The sequence below is a fragment of the Poromitra crassiceps genome, assembly GCF_964638095.1.
Source record: "Poromitra crassiceps genome assembly, chromosome: 15".
NCBI lineage: Eukaryota > Metazoa > Chordata > Actinopteri > Beryciformes > Melamphaidae > Poromitra > Poromitra crassiceps.
This window is the reverse complement of record NC_139634.1, coordinates 2,389,898-2,414,532: the sequence shown is the minus strand read 5'-3', so window position 1 is coordinate 2,414,532 and position 24,635 is coordinate 2,389,898. Positions and strand designations below refer to the sequence as shown.

The following is a 24,635-nucleotide window of genomic DNA, read 5'->3' as shown; positions in this document are numbered from 1 at the left end:
GTCGGTGAAAATAAAAAGACAATAGACATAGCTGGGCAATTAAATATATATTTATTACTTTTCACGAATGAATTGTTTGTCACCGGTCGGCTGCATGTGAATCCTCGTCTCTGTACTGCCCTGCGTGCGCTCAAAAACCGGAACTCCCCAAATGCGGAGCGTACCACTTGGTAGTTTCTGGAGGGGGGTCAGACCAAGTGTGTGAAGTAACCAGCGGTGTTTCATTGTTGATTTATTGAAACGTTAGAAGAACGAAAGAAGTTGAAAGCAGTGATTATAATCAATTAAATCTAATGTTTTTCTGCAAATAGCATCATTGGGAGGTAGATTCTGGCACTCAATATTAGGGGTGGGCAATATATCAAATTTATATCCATATTGTATTGTGATTTGAGACTACATGGTCTTAGATGTTGGATGGTAATATGGTGATACAGCATACATGTTGTCTTTCCCTGGTTTTAAAGGCTGCATTACACTAAGTGAAGTATAGGCTAGTGACATTTTAAAGTAGAATGTCATAACTCACTTTTTCATGTATGTAAGTCATGGAAATCCATTGGTCAAAATGTGTATGCACCCTGATAGATGACGCTCTGAGGCCTACCAGTAGGTCACAGCCCAGTGGTTGAGAAACATTAAAATACCTAATTTCCCCTCCAAAATCAGATGGACTCCTCTACAAAATCATCCCAATCATTCTAGAAATATTATTTTCTTTCAAATAGAGCTAATCTGGTGAAAATCTGTATTTTTTCATATCGCAATATATATCGCATGGGCGGGGAATATCGCAATGTCAGTTTTTTCCAATATCGTGCAGCCCTAGCTTCATTGCAGCTGAGCTCACAACCGAAACGACTCATGCAGACTCGCCCAAAGAGCAGCCGCCAGCAGCCAGGCAGCACAGACAGGCAGAGCCTCGCTTGTGACAAATGCTGCAAAGCCACCAGAGACACACCCACGGAGGGAGGAGTTTGAAGGAGAGGGGGGTTTCCTGCTGCTATGGAGGAAATTACTGTTCAAAACTATTGTTTAGATGTCTGACGTCTTACGCCAAAAATAAATGGTTAAAGTGACTGTTCTATCGAATTTCACAAAAAGCCATTTATCTCAGAATAAATTTTCAGACGCTGAAACCATGCTGTATTCTACTGCTATATGGAGAGATATATGTGTCTTTATTCTGTGACTGAAAGTTTACATCCTGTAACCCAAGACTGTATCTGTGAGAAAATAAATCCACTTTGTAATCAAAAAATAGATCTGTAAGCAAAAACATGGATTTGAAAACAAAACTATCAACAATCCAATCAAAGAAAAATTTAAAAATAAAATAAAATAAATGTTTTTAGATTTTTCATTAATGTGAATTAAAAAAAGTTGCATGCAAACACAAACATTTTGTTCTCAACTCCAAAACATTTGTTTGCAAAACCATTACGTTTGCTTACAAAGCTCAACTTTTCTTTTGCGAAACGAAAAGTTTTGTTTGCAAAACCTGAGTTTTGCAAAACTTTTTCTGTTACAATAAGGGCGGGACCTACAGCAAAAAGAAGTAACGCACGTCCCTATTGGCCAGTGTCGATCGGAGTGATAGCTTGGCAACATCCAATCCAGTACGAGACAAGGCGGAGGGCGGGCACTTGAACGGAAGTATTTCCTGAAGGAATCTCCATGCCATTTTAGTGCCAGTTATAACCACAGATTGAAGAGAGAAGCCGTGAGTATGTTCACACCAATGTTTTTATGTTTGGACCGGTGCATGTAACCTGACCAAACATAAAAACATTGGTGTGAACATACTCACAGCTTCTCTCCATACTTCTCTCTTCAATCTGTGGTTATAACTGGGGCTGAAATGGCATGGAGATTCCTTCAGGAAATACTTCCTTCAAGTGCCCGCCCTCCGCCTTGTCTCTTACTGGATTGGATGTTGCCAAGCTATCACTCCGATCGACACTGGCCAATAGGGACGTGCGTTACTTTTTTCTGCTGTAGGTCCCGCCCTTATTGTAATAGAAAAAGTTTTGCAAAACTCAGGTTTTGCAAACAAAACTTTTCATTTCGCAAAAGAAAAGTTGAGCTTTGTAAGCAAAGGTAATGGTTTCGCAAACAAATGGTCTGGAGTTGAGAACAAAATGTTTGTGTTTGCATGCAACTTTTTTTAATTCACATGAATGAAAAATCTAAAAACATTTTTTTAATTTAATTTTTTAATTTTTCTTTGATTGGATTGTTGATACTTTTGTTTTCAAATCTATGTTTTTGCTTACGGATCAATTTTTTGATTACAAAGTGGATTTATTTTCTCACAGATACACTCTTTGGTTACAGGATGTAAACTTTCAGTCACAGAATAAAGACACATATATCTCTCCATACTGCTAATGCCTACATAACTACTAACTCTACAAACTAACTCTTTTAGACAGAGAAAGCACACATTCTATTAGTTCTTTTGAGATCATTTGTGTTCACAAAATCTTAGCAGAAAAGAATCCTCGGCTCTTGAAAGATGAGCCAGAATCCTCAAAAAAAAACTTGGCAGAACCTACCTACAGTATTGAAAAAACGGCTGGCAGTGAATGTGTTAATTTAACAGTACTTTAACTTTATTGACAAGACAAGTATTACAATAGTATCACCCAGTATCACTACAGTATGGGTACCTGTCACTGTAGACAGATCTCTCGTAGAACTGGACTGGGTTCTCCGCCTGCTGCAGCTTGACTGAAGGAGCCTGGAGCTGAGAGCGCACTCTGCTCAGACACGCATAACTCTGAGAGACACACAGAAGAGAGAGAGAGACACAGAGAGACAGAGGGGGAGAGAGTTAATATATACTAGGGATGTTCATCAATAATCGAAAATCGATAATTGATCATTAACTCATTCTCTGCCAAAGACGTACCCGGACGTACTTTTAACAATGGCGTTCTGTGCCAAAGACGTACTCGGACGTACTTTCATGTTTTGGCTGTTTACATTACATCAGACACTTCCCCAGCCTGTGACATTGTTTCAGGTCAAACAGATAAAAGGAACCCGCTAGTTTAGTATTTATGGGTGGAGCCTGTGGTCGAAACAGAGTCCGATCCAGAGTTCTCGGCTGGCGACGATGGCGAGGAAGACGCCAGCGTTTTTGTTATTGCTCGACGGAGCGCCATGGCAACGAAGGCTCCCCTTCACAGCGTTCTGGTCTGACACAGATGAATCGGAGGAGGAGAAATGAGTGCCACTTGGAGAGAGCGATGACGATGGTAAAAAGTAGCCTATTTTTTGTATCGCGTTTGAGATGAAATGATCACACACACAACATTCGAGTATAATTGTCACGCATTGTTTATAACTTATGCCGCCGGCATGACTCGCTTCACGTTTCCTCTTGTCAATTCTCCCTCTCAAGGGAGAGCTCCCTTCACACTCAAGGGAGGGGGAATCACATGGATACTCAAACGCGTCAAACCGCGTCACACACCCGTCCCCAGCAACCAAGGAGAAACATGTGTCACATAAACATTTCAAAGTTTACAGCACTAACGTAGCTATTGTGTGATCTTCTGTGCTAACGTTAGTTATGAGAGGTAACGTGACAGCAGGTAACGTTACAGCACTCGTTATTCCTGTGTGTGTGTGTGTGTGTGTGTGTGTGTGTGTGTGTGTGTGTGAGAGAGAGAGAGAGTGTGTGAGTGTGACCACATAAGGGTTCGTTCCATTTGTTTATGCTTTTATCAAGCTAAGCTAAAAATCCACATGGCAACTGTAAAATACATTCTCTTATTTTTTATTTTTTATTTATTTATTTGGGAAAACAAATACTGTATATGTCTGATGTGTCACTGAGGCAAAAAATAAAAGGCTCAAAAGAGAGTTCTGCTTGAAACAGTGTCCTTCACTAAAAACCTATTTTTCTCATATTTCTGTCCAAAGGAGGGCATTTTTAGTGAAAACAAGCTAACTTCCACTGCTTGTAACTAAACAAGGAAACATGGTCGAGTTTCAGTTTTTTACAAGGGGTAAGAAGAGAGTCTCTGCTTTATTGTGAGATATGTTGTGTAATTTTATTCCTAGCACAGAATATTCTGTGGGTCCTGGAAGATCAGGAAATATGCTCAAAATCCTGGCACTGGGAGCACACAGACCAAAATGACCCTGGCAGAGAATGAGTTAAGGAATTGATTCGATCATGTGGAATTTTTATCGATTTTTTATGTATTTTTTTAATCAAATCAAATAGGCCTAAATGTGCTCAAACGACAGTATAAGATTTCACTACGTGGTCGCAACCAGGTGAGGGCACAATGGGACTATGAGTAGGGATGCATCGATTATTTTTTTTGATGTACGATTATAGTCTGAGAAAAAACCACGATTATCACGGTTTCACGATTATTTATGGACGTATAAAAATCACATGAGCATTCTTTGAACAGAGGTTTTATTGTATTGTCCATGCATTGTTTAAAGGTTGCTGTCTTTTGAAAGGTAAATAAAGGCAAATATTTGTCCAAAATGATAAATAAAATAAACAAAGTCTGACTGTAATATTTATGACAGTAGATCTCTTTGGAACAAAACATAGTCAGGCAGGTGTATTATTTTTCTACATTTCTTTTGGATCACCTGAGTAGAGAACTTGTAAAACCTGGTGGAAAAACAGATCTAACTTATCTTTTAGTGTAAATGTTGATTAACTTTTAGTGACCTCCTATGAGAAATATAACGAATGTGGATACACTTGAGTGTTATCATCAACTGTGTCATCCTCATCCATGCCTATTAGTTTGATTATTATTCATTTTTAATCATCTAACGTTATGCAGGTGTTGTAGAAGGTTGGAGGTGTTGGAGCCCTTAGCTGCGACTGCGACTTCGGCAGGTTTTGCAGATTGGGGAGCCGTCATCTTTAACAACACCCTGGGTGTCCTTTTTGTAACCGAAATGCTGCCATACCGATTACTTTAGACATGTTTTGGGGGGGAAGAGATCATCTCTTTGAGTTGCTTGTGGTCTCTCAGGCTCTGCCATTACGTTAGCTGTAATGCTAGCGTAGGCAAGGGAGTTATCTAACGCTAGTTAGATAACTAACTAGCGTTACGTCGTTACATCGATGGCCGTTCAGTAAACAAATTAAGAGGCCACGGAGACCACAGTTCGTGTCAGGCGACTGTCGCATCGCGCACGTCTCTGAAAAGTTTATGTTTGGCTGACGTCCATGGCTATGCTATTGGGAGCATAGCAGACTGGTGGGAGAGCTGTGTTTTGTGCACCCGCTAAAATAATCCGTGCGGAAACGAAGCGAGAGGCCGGTTCCTCTCGTTCCAGCGCTGTCTGCGCCGCATGGGAGTTTAAACTGACGGACTTATTTTGACAACAAAACACCCGGTGTTACGGAGCCTCTGCGGTTATATAACCGTGACGTTTGAAATCGCGGTTAATAGTCAAACCGGTTAACCCCTGCATCCCTAACTATGAGACAACTTAACAGAACACCTCTGGGTGGGGCTATGGGCGTGGTCTCACTGGGCTGGCTGCGGTGAGAACAGCAACAGCACATTATCAGCTGAGTCAGCACTCAGCCAGACGAGGAAATGAAGCGAGCGAAGCAAAGTTTTGTGTGGGACCATTTCGAGTTAAAAGACGACATTGTTCATTGCAAGAACTGTGATGCCGTTTATAAGTACAACACGGCTAGACGCCAATGATTCACCACTTGAAACATCGTAGATCCGAGCATGGTTAACGAGGAAGGCGCCTCGTTCATGCAGAAAAGATCACCCGTCTGGAACCTTATCGAGACCTGATCAATGTGATTGAGCCAGCTATACTATGCGCTTCCCTCACGGACCAGGCGGATTGAAAAGCGTTTCATAGCGCTTTGCACATAGGCATTTTGTAAAAAACAAAAAAAACAATAATAATAATACAAAGAATATTAAAAAAATATTCTTAATAATATTATCGATAATTGATCGTTAATTTTCCCGAATTTCGATTATGAAATGTTTTCGAAATGAACATCCCTAATATATACTGTATTTATTTTTATTATTTCATGATGGTGGTGAAAGAGGGGCCTCCTCTGACCTGGAAGGTGTAGGACCAGCGGCTGGGTTTGTCATAAAGCATCTGGAGAAGGTTTCCTCCGCTCTTCTGAGAGGAACTCAGCTCCTACAGAGAACCAGGAATGGAAATAGAAAAGCAGGAGGAATGGAGAAGGGTTCATTACATCCCTAACGAAAATACAACATTTATGCCGTATCACCATATTACTAGGGTTGCTCCGATCACATTTTTTGCCACGATCACCGATTGCCCATCACCTATGAGAAATAGCTGCCCAACCGATCATCGACCGATATATATACAGTACCGTATATATTTTTTTCTAAGCAGCTATAGCAGTCTATTATAGAACAGTTTCCATTTTACATATAGGCCTACATTTCATGCATCAAATTGAAAGTGCAGCACATTTTCTTTTTTTTCTACATCAATATTTTATATTGTGTAGGCTAAAGGAAACCGCCAACATGATTTTTTGTGTGTGAGATAATTGGAGCACAAGACTGTGTTGAACTAAGCTAGAAGAGTACAACCAAACTAATTCCAGGGTTCGTACGGCCATGAGAAACCTAGAAAACTCATGGAAATTTAAAATACAATTTGTTTTATAAATATTTTCATGTAATTAATTTACGCTGAGTTTCCAATAATTAATGTGCTAAAAAAGAATGTTCACAAGCATGCAAACACTATCTATCTATCTATCCATCCATCTATCTCTTGGTTCACTGTTATTTATACAGTAGGTTTGGGCGAAGGGACGAATATAATGGCTATCTGCGATTGCCATTTGTCAATTTGCTAATTTAATGGAGAGAGAGAGAGACCGACAGACAGAGCGTGGGGACAGAGCAGAGACATGCGGCTCAACACACACACACACACACAGCGTTGAGCTTTAAAGGAAGGCTTTCCCGTGGGGAATATGAAGATATATTAAATCTCACGCCCCTAAGGAGTTTGAATCCGTTGAAATTTTTGAAATTGGTTGTTCACAGACTGAGCTATCAACCAAAATCCACTCTGTGTGTGTGTGTGGGGGGGGGGGCTGGTGGAGGGGAGGGGCGGGTGCGGGGACCCGAAATCCTACACTTCCCACAATGCACTGGGCTCGCGTGGCCTTCGAGTCCACGCCCACCCCTCAGGCATTTGGCTGATATCAAACTCCAGTAGGTGGCGGTAATGCACATATATGCTTGCCAACCGCCATAAAAGTCAAAGAAGAAGAAGAAGGCTTCGACATAAAAACATTAGTAGAACAAGAATAAAAAAAAAAAATGTTGCCTCCAAATTGCACCAAATTTAAACGGTAGTATATATGTCGGGAGATGTCTTCATAAAAAAAATGTCATGCATTTTAAGGCATTTTCCTAGGAGTTACGCGCATCTGATGTAACTATTTCATGTAAAAAAAATCAAAAATCAAAATCAATGCTCAGCGTTGATTTCGTAACTTCAACGCACCTTCTACTATGTAAAATTTGACGAGCTTTCCAATGCCGCCAGTCCCGTGTCTGGAGGTGCTTCCGTTCCCGAGATATGGTTCTTTGCAAGGAGCTATGGGGAGCTAACAATAGCTAGCCTAGTCTATGCGGTGAAAAAAGATGGCTGTCTTTTGTTTTGGTACAAGAGTTGTGAAGGGGCGTGGAGGACCTCTAGAGGCGGGACCATGGCGGCACAGGCCCACAACACTTGTAGTTCATAGGTGCTCGACTTCCGCAAGGCGGACTTGGCCCATCTGACGTAAAACGCGTCGGCTGGGCCAAAAAATATGTGAGAGATGGTTGATAGCTCTGGCTGTGAACAACCAATTTCAAAAATTTCAACGGATTCGAAAACCTTAGGGGCGTGAGATTTTATATATATTCATATTCCCCACGGGAAAGCCGTCCTTTAAGCAGTGAGAGAGGCGGGGGGGAAGAAAATAAGGTGGAGCAGAAACGCGCTCTCCTGAGAATACGAGGCAGCAGGATGAGGGCAGATTAGGAGCAAATATGCGTCCTCACATTTAAAATAACTGCCAAGTCCGACAGAAGCAAATTAAACTCAAACTATCACAAAGAACAGCCGAGATTCAGACACTTTTTGCGCGATGAGTTTCCGCTCTATCTGCCTGTTTGTCTGTCTGCCAGTGCCCGCATGTCTGTTTAGTGTGCGTGTGTGTGTGTGGCATGTCATTTCTAACGCTGTTCATTGTAACGAGCAGAGCGTGTGTTTAGGCTATCGTCTGGCTCCGTCCTCAAATTAATTAACGCTATTTTTAACGTCCCTGGGATGACGGGAGGTCCTTGTCAAGGCAAGCCCTGGTTAAGTGTGTGTGTGTGTGTGTGTGTGTGTGTCAAGCCAACTACCCCTCCGCTCCGTGTTGTCATTAGAGCTGTCGAAAATAATCGGTTCAGAGATGCATCGCGATGCTTAATAGGACGATTCTGAATCGATTAACAAATATCAAAAATCGATTATTAAATTTTTTTTTTTTTTTTTAATAATCAAATAAAATAGAATGTAAGTACATGCAGTTGTTTATTTTAATTATGGATCATAATACAATGCAATTCCAAATGCACTTTTATTTTAAAAGTAGCCACACAGTGAGAAAAAAGAAAGTGAGAAAAAATAAATCATGTATTGCGGAAAAAGTGATGCCTCGATTTAAGATGCATCGTATAATCGAATCGAATCGAATCGTTGACTTGTATAATCGAATCGTATCGAATCGTGAGATCAGTGAAGATGCACAGCTCTAGTTGTCATGCTGCTGCACTTTGCAAAGTGAAAAGGGGGAGGGGAGGAAAACTTGGGAAGCGTCTTTCACACATAGAAATGCAACTGATAGAATGTGCACTGCATGTAGCGCGATTCTAACGATCTGTCTGGAAAGGCAGATCGTGGAGCCATTCTGATCGTGAACGATCTAAGATCGTCATATCGCCCACCCCTAGCGCACGCCCGATAAAACTCATTCAACACTTTACAGTAGTTTACCGACTACACTGTTGTTTTCCATAACGTTAGTCACAAGAAATGTGGAGAAAGAATCGCTTTTTGGGAGACGATCGCTTCTTGGTGATCACTATTTAGCTGCAGCTGTAACGTTAATCACACTGGTCAGTGGTCAGTTTTCACTTTTTGGCAGAACACCGGACGGACCTTGTAATCCGTGGATTTACGTTAGTGTAACAGTGATCATAAAGTAAAATGGATGATACTGGACAATGGACATGTATTGGAATTGAGCCTTCGCTTGTTTCACAACACTATTGTCTGCTCCGAAGCGCTAATGCCATCCATCCAACCATCGGAGATGCTGTCTGAGGTAGGCTTTAGAGACGTTAGCTTAGCGTCACCTCACCTAATATCACAGTCAGTCAGTCCCTCTCCTCACATGCTCCAGGTAATGCTTTCTCCATGCAAAAATGCAAACGTTATGTGTGAACAGCCCCACACACACACATTACCTACCCCTGCTCCGTCATTACCATAGTAATCACACAGACCCCCCACCCCCCCCCGCGCAAGCACTCGTTCATAATAGAAGGAGAGTACTCGAGTATTTAAATTGCTTAAAATGCCCATCCCTAATAAAGATTAAACAATAAAACACAAAAAACAAAAGCTATTATCCAATCGTCCAACAAATGTATTTTATTATAGTGAATGAACTCTTCACAAACTTTGTGAACTGAACAGTTTGTCATATATTCCTGTTTAATTAAGCCTAAAGAAAGACACTGGCGGGCCTACATTAAATGTATCTTTACATCAAAGGACTAAAAAAAAAAAAAAAAAAAATGAAATTAAATAACTTGAAAGAGAATCTAAATTAAGAAGTTCCCTACCTGCAACAAGCCAGAGATGAGACGTGCAGTAAGTCAAACTTTTAGCCTATATTTTCTGAAGCAGTGACGAGGTTATAAAAGCCGACTGCAGCTGGTTGACACGCAGCATCCAACTCGCTTTCACAACGGACTTATAGCCTACTTCACAACATGAGAATATTTGCTTTACTTTAAACTGAAGAGCAAAGGTAAGAATATTAGCCTTGTGTTACCTGTAGCCTACATCTGAGAAAGAAATCCCTTGTTGCATATTGCAAGCTTTGCTTAAAATGCTTTGTGGTTGCCTCTAAATTCAGGGATCCACTTTCACTTGTCCAACCTGTTCCTGCCTGCTTTTGAGCACTGACCAACTGTAGCCTATTATAACAATGAATACTTGCTATGCTGATATCACTTATTGATGATGCACAGCCATCATGTCATTTTACTACAATAATCAGTGTTATCAAAGCTTATATATCGTGATCTGATGTCCCCTATACTTAAAGGCCCATTCCGTTGATTTTGGCGAGAAATAAATGTGCACAAAGTGTTTATTATTGGCACTGAGTGAATGCGCCTTGACGTAACTTAAAAATGGCGACCAGGGGCGTTTCTCTCCGACCAGCCTTCAGAAGATATATGGAAAAACCGCAGTTTCGAAGTGGATAGCATCTCCCGCCACAGCTAGAGGATGTGACGTCTCGCGCGTTCACGAGCTTGTGCTCTTGTCCTAGACGCTAACAGGAAATGGCTGAAGTAGCTTTTAACGTTACGTTCGTCGCTAGCTGCTAGCTAAAGGAAACAACACAGACTCCAGAAAAAGTCCAGACTAAATAAATAAATATTTATCTAATGAAGCCCGTCTGGCCAGACAGCAGCAATGTGACCGACATCGGGGGGAAACTATAGAGTCAGGACTGTGTTTTCGGTTCATGAAGGGAACTTGCTGCTTGTAGCTACTGTAATGTGGTTTTGACCAGATAACGTTAGCTGCTTGCTAATGGATTTTCAAGATTCAAGATTTTTACTGTCACTCCGTAGTACAAGTATCTGACCACCTGGTCAGAAACTCTGCTAACATTACCGTCTTGTGTGAAGTAATGCAACCCTAACGTTACTACCGTTATGCTTATGGTCATGGAACATTATTGTTTGACTGCATTTAGCTGCGGTGGTGAGTCTGCCTGAACGTTAGCTTGATGCTATATGCGGCTAACTAATAGATTTAGCTATATTTATAGAAATTACCACCAGCCCCACTAATAACGTTACTGTCTTGTGTTGATAATAGGGATGTTCATCAATTATCGAAAATCGATAATCGATCGTTAAGGATTGGAATCGATCCTGTGGCATTTGGATCGATTTTTTAATTATTAAAAAAAAAAAAAAAAAAAAATTTTTTTTTTTTTTGGACTAGGTTTGGGTGGAATTCGTTCCTCCTCGCCCCACTCCATTGCACAGCCGACTAACGTGAGGTGGAGCTTCATATAGTCTCTAGTTTTCTGGCTGGGCACGGGCCTTTGTGCCAACAAAACTGTTTTAAACATGAGAAATTCACACCGGCATGCGCCGGGGACAGCAGTGTTGGAGAGGAGACACATTGAAATAAAGAGTTCATTGAGGAGAACACGTTGTCTTTCGTATTTTCTGCCATAGGCATTCATTTTGTTAAAAAAAAAAATTGAAAAAAAAAAAAAAAATTGAAAAAATTGAAAATTTTCTAAGTATTAATAAAATCGATAATCGATAATTGATCGTTAATTCTCACCGATTATCGATTTTGGAAAATTTTCAAAATGAACATCCCTAGTTGATAATGAATCTAACAGTCGGAAATATGCCTAACGTTAGCCTACTGTCTGTTATGTTTACGGTACATTGTTTGACTGTACATACAGGGGGAGCAGGCTATTTCCTGGCTTCTGCTAACATGATTATCCACTTCCCGCAGCCAGCAGGCTCTGACTGCAGTTGGCTGTTGGCTGCATACTAGTAACGTTAGCTTGATGCTAATCGCGGTTAACTAATATTAATTTACATTTATAGAAATTACCACCAGCCCCACTAATAACGTTACCGTCTTGTGTGGATAATGAATTTAACAGTCGTAAATATGCCTAACGTTACTGTTATGCTTATGAAACATTGTTTGATTGTTCAGTTTGGTCAACTCCAGGCATTACAGGGTACCGTACATACAGGGGGAGCAGGCTATTTCCTGGCTTGTGCTAACATGAGTATCGACGTGCCCGCAGCCAATGCAAGCCAAAACACGACCAAACATGCCACAATATCGTCCCCTAATTCATCCAGAATCCTTCCTGGGCATCTCGAGGCTGATCTGACCGATAAATTGTCCAGGTTGCCGTTTTCAAGTGACTTTTATGAGTTAATGTTACAAAGCAACGAACAGCTCTGCTGTTGCCAGGCAACTGCTTGTGCGCGTGCGAGTATGGTGCCCGCGCGTCAGCTCGTTCACACGCTGCCTGCAGTTACACTAACGGCCACCGGCATCAGTAATAGTGAGTTTTGACGGATTGGGCCTTTAAGTTTATGTGATTTTTCGCAACCAGATCACTTATTAAACGGCGTTATGAATAACGTTACTTGGCAGAGGGTCTGTGCTCGTACTGATCGCATTTCCTTTTTTCAAACTGGTGAAAAACGTTTGCTTGTCAGTCACAAAATAACACTCGTTTAACGACTTATTTGAGGGAATGTAATTATGTTATCGATAACATTCGCTAACATGTTGCTCTTTGAACAAGTTGGGGTGTTTGGCCAAGCTGGACGTGTCGGCTCCGTTCGCCTGCACACGTTTAAACATCGTTTACAGATGGGCCATGTTGTGTCCGTGCATGGGCTCCCCTTGTCAGCAACGTAACGTATGCAAAAATAATTCCATACTTCGATCTCTGTGCATGTACAGTCCAAGACTAGACCGCGTGTGGTCAGACTCAGAGCAGCCATGTTTGTTGTGCTGAGCTCGCTAGCTACAGCACTGAGTGAGAGAGGAGGGGGGAACGCCCACGGCTGCTCGGCACTGCCACTCAATATCATCACCAGCTGCGCCCGCACACACACACACACTACCCCGCGGCGCTGTCACATAGGCCTACATGTAACGTTACATTTTTTTAAGCGCACAAATTATTCTAAACTCAGCGTAAATGAACGTCATGAAAATATTTATTTAAAAAAAAATCCATGACTTTTCCAAAACTTATGGGGATTTAATTTTTTCCCAAAACTTTTCCATGACATGGAAATTGTATTTTAATTTCCATGATTTTCCAGGCTTTTCCATGACCGTACGAACCCTGTCACATCCGCACCAAACTTCACGTTTGATGAGCATGCCAGACTGGAGTTACAATGATAGCGCCACCTACTGGGAGCATGAAAACAGCCTTATGTGACAAACATCATCCGATTTACATGTCCAAAACGCATGAAAATTCGGAGCTGTGTCCCTGTCCAGAAAGAGGTTGTGGCTGTGACACGCCCCGACATGCACAAAGTGCGAGGGCCCGTTCAAGGCTGCTTGCAGATTTAATTATTTTTATTTAATACACTAACTTTGTGAGGGTGTTTGTGTGTAGTACTCTAATAAAAACATAAAATTAAAAAGATGCATTATTGTCACATTAACACATTGAGTGCCACAGCGCTTCAGTAAAATTGTCTGGAGCCTGTGCCAGATTCACTTCCATTCAGTTGAAAACAGCTATAGAATTTTTTCTATTAGTGCTATATTGAGAGGGCTGGACTCTAATGAAACATTGAACACTCACACACAATTTTGTTTCTAGACAGTTCCATTATGAAATGACAGCCTCTGTAAGAAGTGCACTTTCAAGGGTTTTCTGCCGGTTTTTTTTACTTTTCAAGATATAGTGACTTTTATGAATACTTTTTGCACTCTAATTTCGAGCACATTCACTGACTCTGGCTGGTGTTTTCTGATGTGGTGGCGTGGTGTGGTTTCTGTGCAGCCTGCTCCCCCCACCCCCCTCCACCCCCCCTCCACCCCCGAGCTGCGGGCTCCTCCCCACACGCACAGAGTCTGTTTCACAGACTCCGTTTTTGCCCCGGACAGATCCCAGCGCGCAACAAGGAAGTGCCAAACGCGACTGAACGAAAAGGGCTTGGCCGTTCGGCTTCGGGTGCTGGCTTTCTGGCAGGGAATCATGTGGAGAAACAGATAGATAGAAGATAGATATAAGCAGAAGAGCTCAGTTGTGGGCACGGATGCAGCCGAGCCAACTGTCCGCTCCGCTGCAGACAGAGCAATCAATACGGCTCTGGCTGAAGCATGCATCGGTTTCCACTTTGATCACGTCTTTCCCTGCTGTCTCCTGTACAAAGTAAAGGATCTGAGGTGGGTGGAGCAGCTCCCGTGACGATGTTTAAGGTGGCGCCGTGTGATCCCTTGAAGGGATTCATGCTCACTGGCTAGGTACGACCTTAAACAGCAGAATTATGGAATAATATGAATTATGATTTTAGGACGTCCACAGACGTCCTTGGCACTCCTCGTTACATTTTTTTAGGACGTCCAGAGACGTCCTTGGCACTCAATGTGTTAAGAGCCCCCAACCCCCCGTTATCTTCAACTTCTATTGTTTGAAATATTACATCTCCCAGTTAGCAGCATCCAGACAGACTGTCATGAAAAAGCGTACGTTGTCCCCTTAAACATTTTGCTACAGGTTTTTTTGCTTTTATTTTGAAAAGAAAATGCACTTCGGCAACAAGACTGGCGATGAAATTTGTAGTGAGTTTTACAGAGAACTAATACCTGATGACATACCTGAGCAGTTCATGTTGCTGGTTTGACAGCAGAGGTCTGCAGCCACACCCCCTCGAGAACTAAGTCAGTTAGCAGACTGTCAAAACTTAACTCAAAGCTAACATTAGCAAAGCAAAGAGCCTTGCGGTCATTGCCTGGAACGGGCCTAAACCACTCATATTTTAGAGTCTGCTGCGACGTCGGATTAAAACGACACTTGCCCCGAGCTAAATGACTAGCTGCTAACAGCACACACACTGCGACCCGCGAGGGACAGAATGACTAACTAGTCCCACCATCTTTGCCTGCCTGCATATAACCACATCCCACAATGACACGTGACAAAGCAATGTGCTGACGCAACACAACAACGTTACCTGTAAAATCCTAGTCGCACCATAAAAACATTGTTGGCATAATGCGATGCGTAAAAACATTCCAAGGATTCAATGCAGTAAATTCACAATGATTGAAAGAGCCTGTGACATTTTTGGAATACCTTAACATTTTTTTTTTTTTACATCACTACGTCTATGTGGCGAAACACGGATTGGATTGAGTAGATAGTCACTGGACGGGTTACTCATGGTTTTAGTAGGGATTCTACGCAAGGTTTTATAGATGAGACCACCGAACAGAATGTGAGCCAGACTACTTCCAGATGTGGTCAGGAAGTTCTGGTCACATCCTTATCATGATGCATTTACACCTTGCATTAGCATGCATTTTTCCTTATCCGGATAACATCCAGATAACGTATACAGGTCACATTTAAAAACCAGGTGTAAACAGGGTGTTAGTAGTAATACCTGGTAAACGTCGTCACTGTCGTTCTGCACATTGCACCACTTCCCGATGGGTTCTGGAATCACCTCCCACTCCTCTGACGCTTTCTCCAGCAGACGCACAAACGTAGACTTCCCTGCCGCTAGAGAGAGAAACACACAGAGAGAGGTTAGAATACAAACTAGGGAAAAAGTGAACAGTGAGCACACTCCAAAAAAATATATATATCTTTGGTGCAAGGAACAAACAATATCAAGTCACAGCAGGAAACGCCAGCACACAAATAATTTTTTTTGAAGGTTTAATACCTGTAGTCTGGGTAGGGCAGCAGCACAGCACAAACAGTTTCGGCACACAGGCCTTCCTCAGTGTTGAGGAAGGCATGTGTGCCGAAACTGTTAGTACTATCAAATTTCTACCCCATTTCAACCAATCATATCACGACATGGCAGCTGTCAATCAAATCTTAATTTCAGGATAATTTTCTCTTCCAAATGGAAGTAGAAAGCGCCTAGTGCCTGTCATCTGGCAGAATTCCTATCCCATAAACTAACTACTAACTTGGCCAATTGTATCAAACATGAACAAAAAACAAAAACGATAATGTCTAAGAATGCAAAGAAATGTAACTGGCTCGTTAAAACTCGCATTCCAGGAATATTGTATTTACCGCAATATCGATAATGGCGTGCGCTTGAGAGCCTGGTTGTCAGGGGTCTCCGCTCTGAGATTCCAGGTGGGCGGGCAGCACCCATGCATCGGATTGTCCGCTCGCTCCGCACGAAGCAGCTGGCTGCCTGGTACTCTGCGGATCCCATTCGCGTAGCACGACAACACGCTGAATCCCACTCGATTTGGGGGTGGAACACGCCAGGATTGGCCAATGCCAAAGCCGTTCCCAGATTGTCCCTGATTGTCAAATCAAATCCTCAACACTGTATATGGGCCGCCTCTCAACCCTGTCATCTCAGACAAGATTTGTTTTCAGTCTCCGACGCTCGCGCTAGTGCATTCCGTTCCGGTTCACTTCGACTTTAATTGAGGAAATTGTATTTCCTCATTCCTCACAACAAGTACGTCCAATCACAGCTCTCGTGCTGGTCACGTCTAGGGATGCAGCGGTTTCCGGTTTGAAGGTATACCTCGGTTTCAAAAAGTCACGGTATCAAAACCACTAAGTTTTGCCTTCATACCTTCCCCACGGTATCACCTGTTTCCCCCTGAGAGAGAAAGTGCCCAGACAGAGTGCAGTTACGCGGCCCCTCCCCCCAGCTGCCCAGTCTCAGCAATCAGTGTAGCTGTGATCGTCAAGAAGTCATCAAGTCAATCGTTTACTCCCGTGTAGGGATGTCAATTTTCGGTTAATTTCACTTTCGATTAACCGACGCTAATAATCGATTAACCTATCGGTTAATTCATAATTTTTTAATATTAAAAAAAAAAAAAAAAAAAAAAAAAATTTTTTTTTTTTTTTGTCTATTTACTCAATGAGCTCATGCCCAAACAAGGCGTGTCTATTTAGATGCTGAAATGTTAATGCTTTTTGTGTTAGAATTTCTAACACAAAAAGCATTAACAAGCATTAACAAAAAGCATCAACATTTCAACACAAATTCTTTTTGTGTTAGAATTTCTAACACAAAAAGCATTAACATTTCAGCATCTAAATAGACACGCCTTGTTTGGGCATGAGCTCATTGAGTAAATAGACAAAAAAAAAAAAAAAAAAAAAAAAAAAAAAAAATTTATATTAACTGATAGACCGACAGCAATAACCGAACAACGACGTTAGCGACGGTTAATCGATTAACGGTTAACCGTTGACATCCCTACTCCCGTGCGTAGCCTATTGTAATTCAACGTGATAATGGCTGCTGAAGGAGAATCCCCAGAACGTTCCCCCGTTCTGGGGATTTTTTTTTTGCGATTATCGATTCTGGAATAAAAGATCGATCCAAAAAATCGTGACATTAAAAATCGCGATACTTAGGTGAATCGATTTTTTCCCCCACCCCTAGTGATCAGTGATGATGTCTGACTGAGGCTAATAAGTTCAGTGATGTCATCCTTCCTGGCTGAGGCTAATAAGTTCAGTTATGATGTCATCAGTGATGATGTCATGTTCCAGACCAGGGGGGGGCTAACTCACAGGGGGGTCCCACCGGGATATATAAATATGGCAATTTGGGCAATGTTTTAATTTTGTGTCCCGGTTGTGCCGTAAATGATGTCACCCAACTGGAAATGGTGATGTCATCAGTGATGATGCCTCTTGAGCAATTGTGCACACACACAAGGAGGCATTGTGACATCACTGATGTGAACAGTGATGTCATAAAGGGACACACCCACCCACTGATGATATAATCAGTGATGTCATAAGGGGGGCACACACAGACAAGGATTGTGACATGACTGATGTCATAAGACTGATGATGTCATTAGGGATGTCATGAGGGGCCAGACACACACCCGCAGCGCGCACATGTAAACTTATGGGCAATAACATTTTGTGAGCAACACACACCTGCGCGCCAATAGGGCAGGCGAGGCCACGCAGCACCCGAGCTATGGGCGAGGTCATGCAGCGGCTGAGTATGCGAGCTGCAGGGCGGGCAAGGCCGTGCAGCGGTCGAGCTAGCGAGCCCGCGCAGAGGGTGAGCCTTGGAATCGAGCCTAGTATCCAAATTATCAAGACGTTTGGCCCAAGACGCAATAATTGGACCAAAATACATTTTAGCGTGTTTAAAGGGGGTCTTTTATTATTCCAGATAAAACCAGTGGCCAGACTGTCATTTACCCAAACTGTGGCCTCAGGGGAAGCATAGAGCTAAGAAAATGAATTTGAGGTAATACAGTACAATGATTTTAATAATTGAGATCCTGGCGTCAAAAGATATAGGTCGTGACATTAGGGCTGTCCCGGCGAGTCGACGTAATCGATGACGTCGACGCACGCTACGTGCCTCGACGCGTCACAATCGTCACAAAACAAAAAAGATGGCAGCGATGGCCGGAGAAAGTAGTAATTTCTGCACCGCAGCGAACATAACATTACACCATTTAACGGTGTTATTCGGCCGTTTAACGTTAACGTACATATTTCCGTTTGCTTTCACGGCTAACATGTAGAAAATTGATTAAACTAACGTTACAGACCATTGTTAGTCTGTTGCTGCTCACGTTAATTTACTGCGTGCATCATTTAACAGTGCTATTCGGCTGTTTACATTCTTCTGTTTGCGTTCACGGCCATGTAAGATGAGATCAAAACTAACGTTACCGACCATTGTTACAGTCTGTGACGGTTAGTCTGTAAATCGTTTGTATTATTTATTTCCTTACCCCCACACTGATGCAAACATACATTAACACATTCACTGCCAACTGTTTTTTCAATACTGTAGGTAGCTTCTGCCAAGGTTTTTTTTGAGGATTCTGGCTCATCTTTCAAGAGCCGAGGATTATTTTCTGCTAGGACTTTATGAACACAAAATATCTCAAAAGAACTAATAGAATGTGTGCTTTCTCTGTCTAAAAGAGTTAGTTTGTAGAGTTAGTAGTTATGTAGGCATTAGCAGTTGAATACAGCATGGTTTCAGCGTCTGAGACGGAAAGCTGAGAAAAATGCATTTTTGTGAAATTCGATAGAACAGTCACTTTAACTATTTATTTTTGGCATCAGTGAGACATCAGACATCTAAACAATAATCTGAACAGTAATTTCCTCCATAACAGCACCCCCACCCCCCTCTCCTTCAAACTCCTCCCTCCGTGGGTGTGTCTCTGGTGGCTTTGCAGCCGCAGCGTTTGTCACAGGCGAGGCGAGTCTCTGCCTGTCTGTGCTGCCTGGCTGCTGGCGGCCGCTCGTCGGGCGAGTCTGGATGGGGCTCGTTCGTTTCTGGGTTTTCGGTTGTGAGCTCAGCTGGCATGAAGCTGCGTGCGATTCTGGGCTTTCTGCTGGTGTTTCAAAGTGTGTTGCACCCAGAATCTATTTTTGGAATGCCCCACCGCCAGCTCCCAGCGCGAAAGCGAAAGCGTTTTCGCCAATCCATTTTCATGAGAATGGCTTCCTCACGCTGCTGTTTTTGCTTGGCTTCCTCTAGTCTGGAGAGCACTGTCGCCACTTAGTGGGTCGGTAAAATAGGTTATACACATTCAATAGCTCCCATATTTTTATAGGAGATGTAAAAGGGTTTGATCCACGTCCCACCGTCAAAAAAAAAAAAAAAAAAAATTTTGACGAGATAACCCGTCCACGGCAGTCAACTGTTGGATTTTTTTTGACGAGATAACTCGTCGACGGCAGTGAACGTGTTAAGCTGAGTTAGCTGCACAATGCAATAAATCCATGTCGTGTAAAAATACTGATCCTCCTCAGTTTAGGGAAAGGGTTCATATTAGGGATGTTCATTTTGAAAAATGTCCATAATCGAAAATCGGGGAAAATTAACGATCAATTATCGACTATCGATCATATTAATAATAATATTTTTTTAATATATATATATATATATATATATATTATATTTTTTTTACAAAATGAATGCCTATGGCAGAAAATACGAAAGACAACGTGTTCTCCTCAATGAACTCTTTATTTCAATGTGTCTCCTCTCCAACACTCTGCTGTCCCCGGCGCATGCCGGTGTGAATTCCCCATGTTTAAAACAGTTTTGTTGGCACAAAGGCCCGTGCCCAGCCAGAAAACTAGAGACTATGGGCCCCTATCGTTGCATCGGTGTTGTTTCTAGGCCGAGCGCCTGGCGCAGCGCAAATCAGTGGGCGTGGACCAGCGCACTTGATAGCGTCATGCTGGCGCTAAACGCAGCCTAAGGGCCTGTGTCCACCTAGCGTCTTTTTCCGACGTTAAACGCTGGAAGTGCGCTGGGGAATGCTGATCCCAGCGCACAATATACAAGGAAGCAGTCTGCAAGTAACGTTAGTTCAGCTTGATAGCTGACAGCTAGCATGCTAACAACACAGGTAGGCTACGCTATTAAAAGCAGTAAGCACAACACTCACCAGAAATATTAAGTGTCTAGCCGATCTGCTCCCACAATTGAGCCGTTCTGTCTCTGTTGCGATAGTTTTTCCATATGATTAGTTACCAGAAAAGGAGCAGCCGACACCAGCGTCTTTCTGAAAGTTAAAATATTTTCAGCTGGAAGCGCTGGGAGCGGGCGCACAAAAACGCAGAAAAAAGACGCTGGGAGTTGTGCACTTTCTCTAGACGTCCGTGTGCACTCGCATACGCTCTCACCCCATTGGAAACAACTGAAAAAAGACGCTGGACCTGAGGAAAAGACGCTAGGTGGACACAGGCCCTAAAGCATTACAACCACGCCTTTTAAGCGTAAAATTATGCACCGTCATGCTCATTGGATAAGTGCAATAAACGAATCGCACGCTTGCCTTTTTAGCTCCAATTCCAGTGGTCCCGCAAAACCTGACGAAAGCCAAGCGCTCTGCCCCCCCCCCTCCTTCATCCAGTCTGTCTGTCTCCATTATAGGCTATTATTCCATATTATTATGCTTCTCAAACCAATCTAACTGCAGTTTAAATACTGCAAGCATGTAAATACGCTACACTATAGCAAGATCAAAGTGAAAAGAATGTTCTAAAGGCATCAGCTAGAAAAATATAGCCTATCCCTATATGATGAGATTAATTTTATATTGGTGAAAGTTTGTCCAGAACGATATCGTTTTCTCTCCCCTGCTGCAGGTAGAATGATGCACATAAATATACCCTACATTATGTAAAGTCATTGCATAAATGTGTTTTTATTGTAAAACTAAATGTGAAGTAGGGCCAAGTTATTGGAGCGGACATCACAGTATAGCACATGACAGTAGAAAGCGTTCCGCAGCGCGTTCCGCTGTCACTTATCTAAATCACGTTAAATCGACAAGAGATATATATAGGCCCAGGAGGACATATATGTTTCACATAGGGTGGTGTATTCATTTCGATGTTTCATTTGGTCCAATATTGAAATGTGTACAATTGCAGGTTGTGTTACCATTACACATTAATTTAGATCAACCTTTTATATCTATTTCGCCTCATTTGGTTGCTATTTAGTAGCGAAATGGAGAAGCACAATGCATGCTGGGACAGGCCAGACAACTTACAACTTATTTTTCCTATATGGGAAGTGTGTTGTGCCTGTCTAAGCGAGGGAGTCAGAGAGAGAGAGAGAAGGGTGACAGAGAAGAGGCAGAAGAGCACTGGCGCACTGAATAGGCCTGGTTTCAGAGAGAGACAGAGAAGGGTGACAGGGGAGAGGCAGAAGAGCACTGGCGCACTAAATAGGCCTGGTTTTCAAAGGCGCAAAGCGCTAAATTTACGCCAGGTGCGAAGATATCAGTACGCCGAGATTTAAGGCCGACACGCCCACTTTGGCCCATTCTGGGACTGCGCCACGCCCATTCGGCCTAAAGCGCATTTGGCAGCGTAAAGCCATATTGATATCATCCCAAAACAGGCGCAAGGCACGTTTTTTTGCGGTTAAGGCCCGTTTTAGCGCCGAAGGCCTGTGGGAGAATAGGGCCCTATATGAAGCTCCACCTCACGTTAGTCGGCTGTGCAATGGAGTGGGGCGAGGAGGAATGAATTCCACCCAAACCTAGTCCACAAAAAAATAAAATAATAATAATAATAATAACAAAATCGATAAGAATTCCACATGATCGATTCCATTCCTTAACGATCAATTATCGATTTTCGATAACTGATGAACATCCCTACTTCATATACATACAGTGATGAATCATGATGATGATCAATTTAATCTATGTGTCAGGTGGTCCAGTATTTTCGTGATGAGAGCAGGCAACTGACAAATCTATTATAATAATACGATTAATATTAATAATAATTTAATATGATCATATCATAATAACAGACATGGAAATTAGACTTAGACTAATTTTAAATATGTCCCTACAGTATTATATTATTATTTCTCTCTCTTTTCAGGAAGCAAAGCAGTGTGGAAGAGTTTTTCCCCAAACGAGAATGAGATGGTTTAAAGGTCCCATTCTGTGCAAAAGCTGTTTTTACTTGTAAATGCATATATACTGCTGTCAGCCCTCCCTGTAATGAGTGGTCACATGCTCAGAACTGCCACAGTTGGATTTGTCCCTATCCAGCGTCCCCCTGCAGTCTCCTCCAAGCCACACCCCCAAACGCTTCGTTTGCCCAGAGGGGAATCTGGGGGAATTGGGACGTCACTAGCTTCCTCCTGCATACTGCGCGGGTCTCTCTCACACAAGCTACCTGCACCATTTAGTCTATAGCCACAAAATTAACACTTCTAGCTGGAGCGACGCCAACTGTACGTGATCCAGCAACTGCAGAGGTGCATTCGGTAAGTCTAGGCATTTTGAGATGTCCTCTTTAGCGTAGTACCGTTAAGTTAACGATAACTCGCAACCTAGCGTGCTGGTCCACAGACGCTAATCTCATCGGCCGCTGGGAGCCTGGGGCGGGCTCTCCCTCAGCGGCCAATGGGAACTGTTAGTTCTGAATATATTATAGAAACAGGCCATTCTTGGGAAGCGACGAGATGAGGAAGTGAGAACTCCGTCACAACAAACGGGGTTGCTATATTTTCGACAGATTAATCCAGAATCATGTTTTATGGACCAGAGACACACGTTTTTAAGAGGTTACAGCTGCACGAATTGGGACCTTTAATAAAATACTGAAATTGAGAAGTTTTGGGTTATTTATTTGTTTCGGGTAAATTTATTGTTATATAATAAAAAAATAATAATAATAATAATCGTTAGATTAATCGAATAATTGAAAATATAATCGTTAGAATAATCGATAAGAAAATAATCGTTTGGGACAGCCCTACTTGACATCCATTGTTGTGTTATCACTCATACTGTTCTGAAGTCAGCCAGCGGACAACACAGACACATTAGAGATTCAGATTACAACACACTGTCCACTAGGATTGACAATATGGTTCCAAATCATGATCATCACTAGCACACACACACACATACATATACAGTATATATATATATATACACACAAGCTAAACTCCTTGCTTCGGCAAATAACATAAATTAGATCATATAGGTCACATTATGCAAACACATGTTGAACAAGCATCCTATTGAACTAAACTAACGTTTAGTCAAACTAAATAGAGATTTTCACATATTATTCCTAGTCCTCCCATAACTTTTGCTACAAATGCTTGTCATCATCAGTTCAACAGCAAACATCACAATATCACCATAGATCCACAAACATATCACCATAGATTGCACTGTAAGACAATAATGTTAATATTGAACATATTTTCCAGCCCTATTGAGACAAAACAACAGCAGTATGTTTAGATAATGCCATATAGGCCATCTGTTTCACCAGGAAGGCGCCATGGTGTCCGTTCAGGCGGGACAAGCTGACAAATTAAACTAACTAACCCCCCATAACTCTGAACTAAACAGCTAACGTTAACTAACTCATTAACTAATAACGGTTTGTGTTCGTCAGTCAAGAGTTCAATCCGTAAGATGTCTGCAGAAAGTCCAGCCTGTTCACCGAGGGACGTGCAGGGTAAAAGCAGCGCGGCCGTTGCTAAACTCACCGATGTTCTCCAGCCTGCTGTTTAAAAAAGTATCACCACTCACACCGATGTTTCCATCTCTTGTTTAAAGCCGTTGCATAACTCACCGATGTTTCCCTCGATGGAGATCTTCCTGACTCTGCGGTGCTCCAAGCTGCCGCCTCGCGCTCTCTTTGGAGGAGTCGCCATTGTAATGTTTAAACTCTGCTGCTGCTGGAACTAAAACGCTGGTGTGCTGAAGCTTCTCCTTCTCTCTCTCACTCTCCTTCTGCCTCTCGGTCTCTGTGTCTCTCTTTCTGTCTGTCTCTTTGTGTGTGTGTGTGTGTGTGTGTGTGTCTCCGTGTCTCTCTCCGTCTTCCTCTTTCTCTCTGCGAGGGAAACAGTCTACGGTGCGCGGGGGCGCGCTGTTATGGAATCAAGTCAAATAGCGCGCTAAACATTCCATTTCCGGGGGCGGAACTAGAATACATGACAACAAAGGAATAACCTCGCGTCACCAGGCTCTTCTCGGCGAGAAAGAGCCCTCCGCGTGACAGCACCACCTAGTGATGTTAAAATGCTACTTCG

The 24,635-nt window shown here is 42.4% G+C and overlaps 1 protein-coding gene across 2 annotated transcripts in view; it reads right to left on the bottom strand.

Annotated features, from left to right (window-relative positions):
* LOC310790392 (deoxycytidine kinase 2) overlaps positions 1 to 24,371 on the bottom strand; it is a 51,948-nt gene extending 27,577 nt beyond the window's left edge. The window contains exons 1-4 of one of the 2 annotated variants that reach the window (XM_083652073.1): positions 24,176 to 24,371; positions 15,495 to 15,613; positions 6,091 to 6,174; positions 2,673 to 2,782 (exon numbers count right to left, since the gene is read on the bottom strand). In XM_083652073.1, coding sequence (XP_083508199.1) covers positions 2,673 to 2,782; positions 6,091 to 6,174; positions 15,495 to 15,613; positions 24,176 to 24,257 — 395 coding nt within the window. In that variant the 5' untranslated portion in view covers positions 24,258 to 24,371. The remainder of the gene's footprint in view (positions 1 to 2,672; positions 2,783 to 6,090; positions 6,175 to 15,494; positions 15,614 to 24,175) is intronic. The other variant, XM_083652074.1, reaches the window with a different exon arrangement.
* Positions 24,372 to 24,635: the final 264 nt, after the last annotated feature.